This window comes from Clarias gariepinus, chromosome 1, assembly GCF_024256425.1.
Source record: "Clarias gariepinus isolate MV-2021 ecotype Netherlands chromosome 1, CGAR_prim_01v2, whole genome shotgun sequence".
NCBI classification, from domain to species: Eukaryota; Metazoa; Chordata; class Actinopteri; order Siluriformes; family Clariidae; genus Clarias; species Clarias gariepinus.
In genome coordinates, this window is record NC_071100.1 from 23,688,338 (window position 1) to 23,694,976 (window position 6,639).

General features: G+C 36.5%; 1 protein-coding gene across 2 annotated transcripts; it reads right to left on the minus strand.

Annotated features, from left to right (window-relative positions):
• Positions 1-1,641: 1,641 nt before the first annotated feature.
• Positions 1,642-4,429, minus strand: LOC128518619 (E3 ubiquitin-protein ligase TRIM39-like). Of its 2 annotated transcripts, none has more exons than XM_053491816.1 (6): positions 3,830-4,429; positions 3,594-3,689; positions 3,239-3,472; positions 2,980-3,142; positions 2,831-2,857; positions 1,642-2,196 (listed from the first exon to the last, which is right to left on the minus strand). In XM_053491816.1, the coding sequence occupies exons 1-6, from the start codon at positions 4,412-4,414 to the stop codon at positions 1,649-1,651; spliced, it is 1,653 nt and encodes a 550-aa protein (XP_053347791.1). In that variant the 5' UTR covers positions 4,415-4,429; the 3' UTR covers positions 1,642-1,648. The 2 variants fall into 2 exon arrangements, with proteins under 2 accessions (XP_053347791.1, XP_053347783.1); XM_053491808.1 differs by having other exon boundaries at positions 2,831-2,866.
• Positions 4,430-6,639: the final 2,210 nt, after the last annotated feature.

The following is a 6,639-nucleotide window of genomic DNA, read 5'->3' on the forward strand; positions in this document are numbered from 1 at the left end:
TGTCAGTCATAGCAAGATTGACAGGTCAAAACCCCTCAGTACCCACTTGGGGATCAGTGTAAATGCTGCCAGCTTTAGAAAAATATATTTACCTGCATTTGTGTTTTAAATGGCAAGATGTTCGTGTTAACATGTCTCCATTTTTATATTATTATAACCGACATCATATTTTAATGATTTCTATTCAATATTTCTAAGAAATAGCATGACATGTTCAGTATGCAATATAACGACACTTTCGTTGTTATTTTGAACAGCAGGAATCACTTCAAACATGCATGATGAGATTTGATTGGTTGAACAACTGTTTTAGCTCAACTGCCTCATGAGAAAAGCGATGCAACATCAGTGTGTCTACCAGCCTGTAACATCGCTGTGATGGAGATTTAGGGGCTGCATAAAAAAAATTGTTTAATACCCTAAAAATGAAGGTTTTCTGCATGCACAAATAAGGCACAGAGAAACTGACATGGTTTTGCTAATTTTCTACTTATGGCGACTTAACACAGGTATTAATAGGCTGATTTATGTTTGTGTATCAGGTCTATACAGTAGGACTCTCATAACTGTGTACAGAATGCTCTTCCCTTACGGTTTAGCCTTATATGAACCTCCCCTAAAATGTAACTACATGTCACAGTGACACAGACCATGACAACAGTGATAGGTCCACGTGGTAGCGTCGCATTTACGAATTCTAATTCTACATTTTCTCATAGTGTTGAAAATCATTCTGACCATCTACTCAGACGTCTCGGCTTGTTTTCTGTATTGCAGTAACTGTTGTTTATGATCTATAAGCTCCAACTCCAACAAGATCTGCTCAGTTTCATTTAACATAATTTACAACACACACACACACACACACACACACACACACGCACACACACAGACAGACAGACAGACAGACACACACACACACACACACACACACACACTGTTTATTGTTTTGTATTGATTACTTTGTTTGAACTTTACTTAATACATTATCTGCACTTGTCACTGCCTTCACCTGTGATTTGTGCTGATTTCACTTTAACAGATTAAAGTTGCAGCTCTGTCCAGGTCAGGATTTATCCCTTTATTACACAGTGACATTTTAATTTTTATTTCATTGTAGCAAATCTGTCAAATATAATTACAGCACGATTTAAATACTTAAGAAAGTTGATAAAAATATAAATATATTAGTTAGTTGGCCTTTAAGGGGGGAAATAAAATAAAAAGTATATTTCTGGTTGGTTAACCCTGTTGCTTGCACTAGTCAGTGTCGTCTCCTCAGAAAGATTTTTAACAGCAGTCCACCATCACTGAACAATCAGATAGTGTTTCCCTCATGATGAAGAGACTCCCTCTGCTGTCCAGTGTTAAAGACATTTGCTTTTAGTTCAGATAAGTATGTTGTATTTCTTTGTAGCAGCAGATGGCAGAGTTTAACACACACACACACACACACACACACACACACACACACTTGATTATTTTTGGTTTAATTAAATTTAAAGAAGAAACTTTAAACGTTTCTTTGGTTTTTATTTACCCACATACTGTCTATAAAAAGCAATAGATTAAAAAAAATTAAGCTAAAACCAAACAAACGAACAAAGGAAAGTTTACAGAATTAAGTAGAGGGGAAAAGAAATATATTTTACTCAGTCTTACACACAGGAGAGATGATCAGTGGTGCTGAGTTTTTACCTCCTTGGTTTAAACTAGGACTGAGGAATGGATAGAGTTTCTCAGTGAAAGACTGACCAGTGAAAGAGTAGATATGAGATCTGGACTCCACATCATAAAAGGAGACCAGACCCTCCTCATAATCCACAAACACCCCCACCTTCTCCACCTTCTCTCTCAGTGTGAGGGGGACAGGGGGACCAGCACAAGCCTTATACTGATTCTTATTCCTTAGTATCACAGTCCAGACTCCATCCTTAGGGCTCAGTGTAATCTCTCCCTTCCTGTTAATGGACTCTGTGGCGACTCCAAGCTCCCACTTAGTTTTCCCTCTGACCTGCACCTCATAATAAAATCTCCCTGAGGAGAAACTCTGCTTTCCCAGAACCATAGCATAATAATTAAACCTCTGTGGTGTATCAGGGAGATCCTGTCGTGTGTCTCCATGTGTCACTTGTTTTCCATCAGCAGACAGGATGAGATCAGGATGAGCTGTATCAGTATCCAGAGTCACATCCACTGAGAGAAACACACAGTGTGTGATGTGAGTATGAAGACACAAAATATAAAATAATCACAACTGTGAAACATATTCATTAGGATTTTAAAAGGGATTGTAGAGGATTAAATTTATATATTTTAACATAAAACTTGTACATTTTATTGAAGGAGAAATATTGATGAGAAATGCTTTCCTCCTAAAAGTTTACATTTTGTGATATTATTGTGTTTGTATTGTTTTTGTTTTTATGCAAATACATATGTAAATACTTTTTTTTTCAACTGCATGAGTGTAAAAGTCTGACTGTTTTGTATATCATTAAATGACCATCATCTGACAGGAAAAGAACTCAATGACTTTAGACTCATGCAATTAAAAAGAATAAAGTGACCTTCTGTCTAAACATAAAGTTTTCCTACATTTCTTTATTAGTAAATGTGAATTAAAAAGGCTTTCATTAAGTAGAAAAGGCTTTAATGGCTTTAGTGCATGTCACTGATAGTGAGCTGTAGTGAAGAGAAAAAAAGAAACACTTTAAGTCTTTCTTTTATTTGTAGAGATCTAAAGATGAAAATGAGTCTGATGATGCAGTGATGTAATGCTGATGAATGTACATTATAATATGAGAGGAAATCAGAAACCTCACTGTACCTGCATACTGCTGAATCCTCTTCAGTTCTGTGGAAACTAAATACAACAAAACATCACTTTCATTAATAGGCAGATTGTACAATGTAATGTTTAATTTCATTAAAGCTAACAATAATAATCATCATCACTATTATATTAATAACTCTCACCTGTTTCTGTTAACTTGTCATTGAGTGTTTGAGTGAGTTTCTCATTGAGAGACTGCTGAAGCTGAGACAGAGCTGTCCTCACAGTGTCCCCACTCAGATCAGTGTTAATACTGATCTCAGTCCAGTTCTTGGTGTGTGGAGGGCTGCACATGGAGGAGGAAATCTACAGTAGAGCAGGAGAGAGGGGAAATCCCTCAGCATGGTGAGTGTTGTTCTGTGATGTTCTGCATTGCCAGTGAGCAGAGAGAGGAACACTGACCTGTAGGAGGTGGAGATGATCCTCAGTGTGTGAGAGCTGCTCCAGCTCAGTGTCTCTCCTCTTTAGCACAGTGATTTCCTGCTCCAGCTCTTTAATGAGTCCTTCAGCCTGCCTCTCTGCTGCTTTCTGCTTCTCCCTCATCACCTCCAGCAGCTCAGCCTGACTTCTCTTAATGGAGCGAATCAGAGCAGTGAAGACTTCAACACTGTCTGCTTTCTCTTTCTCAATGTTTCTCTAAAGGAGGAACACATTTTCACCATCATCATAACACTGAATAGCGAAATAATGTTAATGCAGTTTGTTCATTTCTACAATTAACAACAAATTAAAAATGCATAAATTATTTTCCACACACTTTGCTGAGCTCTACTGAGTGTTTAATCTCTTGAATGTTCTTCAGTCGGTCCTGAATCATCTGCTGCACATCTGTCTGTGTTTTCCCCAGCTGAGTCTGAGGACAGAGCAGAAGACAAAATATTTTATTTGCATTACATTTACATTGTCCTGGAATTTGAACTCTCTGCTTCTGCATAAATGTTTCTGCATTTTCTATAACAATGTCTAAAGTCGATGCTAATCAGTGTTTCTCACCTTCCTCTCTCTGCTCTCCTCTTCTATAGTAACAGTGTTGTGATTCTTGTGGTCTCCTTCAGTGCAGAACTGACACACACACGTCTGATCGTCTCTACAAAACAGCTCCAGAGCTCTCTCATGTTTCTGGCATATGTAGTCCTCCAGGTTCTCCACAGGGTTTATTAGTTTGTGTTTCTTAAGTTTGGGAACATGATTATGAGGTTCTAGATGAGATTTACACAAAGTCAGTCCACAATCCAGACAGGATTGCAGGGCCTTCAGCTTCTCTTTAGTGCAGGCATCACAAAGAACCTCAGGTTTGTCAGGAACACTTTTCTTCTTGAAGTGATCTGTAACCTCTCTCAGTGTTATATTAATCTTCAGTTCAGGTCTCTTGGTGAATTTCTCTTTACATAATGGACAGTAAGAGTGTTGACTCGTCTCCCAGCACTGTGTAAGGCAGCTCTTGCAGAAGTTGTGTCCACATGGAGTGGTGACTGGATCAGTGAACACATCCAGACAGATCGAACAAAGCAGCTGGTCTTCAGACAGGAGATCGCTGGAGTCACGAGAAACTAAGTGTGATAGGAAAAGGTTAGACATTGTTTATAAATAGTGTAGAAATACTGTAATTTGTCTCTACTTTGTCTCTATACAGTTCACCCCTGTAGTGTAGGTGTGAAAATCATAAACCAGAATTTTTACACATTTCCCTGTACTAATTAGAAAAAACTTTTTGGTGGTTATTAAGTGTTTAAATCATTTTTAGTATCAACACAAATTTTAACAACACATTTTTATGAACAAAGTAAAACTTTTCTTTGTAGTTACTTTACATTAGTGTTTATTTTTAGATTACCATATTTTTGTAGGTTCTTTCAGGAACTTTCTTTCTTTTTTGGACTTTACCGTATATTATTCTTTTAATATAATTTGTCCTGCATTACACTATACATTTTTACCTTACAATCATTTATTCGTCAACAATCATTAATTATGTTGTCACTGAATTATTGTACTATATAAATAATAATTAGTTTGACAAATCCTCCATAGTTAGATAATCAGTGTCTATGCCTTTGTAAGATGTGTGTGCATTACACACACTTAATATAAAAATGTCAACAGAAAACAATGAAACCATGTATTGAGATCATGTTAATAAGAAAAAATAATTTGGTCAATATCTCTTAATAGTGACAATCTTTCTTAAATAATGTAACAGATCCATCATACAGTACAAGCTCTTGTGAATTAATTGTAACTACAGAAACAGAAAACTTGATGTATAAACTGTATAACTTACATGAACGATGTTCTTCCATGCTCCTCCTCGTTCTGCTTTTTGTTGATGATGAAGATTTAGCCATTTACTTCCTCCTGTGTTTTAACCTTTTCAGGAAAGATTTCACGTCATTCAGTTCAGACATGTAACAGTATGAGGTGTAACTGATTAGTAGTTACTGATTAATTAGACTCTGGTCGTCTACAGTGTTGAAATAAAGCAGTGACACTGGAAGTATTTACACTGTGATATAAAACACACACACACACACACACACACACACACAAAAATGTATTCATTAGACATAAAGTATAATAATTGTATTGTAACTCGTGTTCATGCTGGAATCAGTTCAACACTCCACTTTCCAGAAGTTAGTAAACACAGTAACCTTTGACCCTATTCATCAGTTTTTCTGTCTTGATTAATCCCTGAACATTAAGGACACATGTGTTTAACAATTATTATTGATAATGTTGTTAGCAGTTTATCCTGATAAATTACACACTGACAAAACCTCCAAACTATAAAGTACTATATAAACATCCACAGATGTACATACCTTTAGCTATTTTCAGGGAGAGAGAATTTACAATAACAAGTGAATATACTGCAGTTAATTTCGAAAATTAATGTGAAAACACGGGTGTCTCCTCTTTAAGCTAACACCTTTCACTTTCACTTCAGTCACTTCCTTCTTCACTTCTCATTGGGTGATACAGGGACAGGATGACACATGATCACCTCTCCAGCTTCACTTCCGCTCATGCGTATTTATACACTCATTTAAACTGAACTGATAAAAATGCACATGATGGACAGAAGACCTGTGCAGGTGAAATTAGGCTCAGAAGTATCAAGCTAGTGTAAAATAGAAAATGGGACTCCCCAGGGGAGCGTATTAAGTCCAACCTTGTTCTCTATTATAATGACTGATATCTTTTATAATCTTTCGGCAAATATTGGGAAATCAGTTTTTTAGTGCCTTGCAAGGAATGACTGGGAGGATAGTTTTGAGTCTCTAAAGCATATATACAATATATATATATATATATATATATATATATATATATACAATATATATATATATATATATATATATATATATATATATATACAATATATATATATATATATATATATATATATATATATAGGAATGCTCTCCCATTCTTGTCTAATACAGGCCTCTAACTGTTCAATTGTCTTGGGCCTTCTTTGTCGTGCACCTTCCTCTTTATGATGCACCAAATGTTCTCTATAGGTGAAAGATCTGGACTGCAGACTGGCCATTTCAGTACGCAGATCCTTCTCCTACGCAGCCATGATGTTGTGATTGATGCATTTTGTGGTAATTGCAGTCTTCCCTGAAAGAGATGAGGTCTGGATGGGAGCATATGTTGTTCTAGAACCTGAATATATTTTTCTGCATTGATGGTGCCTTTCCAGACATGCAAGCTGCCCATGCCACACGCACTCATGCAACCCCATACAATCAGAGATGCAGGCTTCTGAACTGAGCGTTGATAACAGCTTCGGTTGT

Bases quoted from the DNA above. Each gene is read 5' to 3' on its own strand.
- LOC128518619 (XM_053491808.1), bottom strand. From the start codon at position 4,414: ATGTCTAACCTTTTCCTATCACACTTAGTTTCTCGTGACTCCAGCGAT. The intron at 3,690-3,829 runs GTGAGAAACACT...CTCTGTCCTCAG, and splicing joins AGGAGAGCAGAGAGAGGAAG to ACTCAGCTGGGGAAAACACA. The intron at 3,473-3,593 runs GTGTGTGGAAAA...TTCCTCCTTTAG, and splicing joins ACTCAGTAGAGCTCAGCAAA to AGAAACATTGAGAAAGAGAA.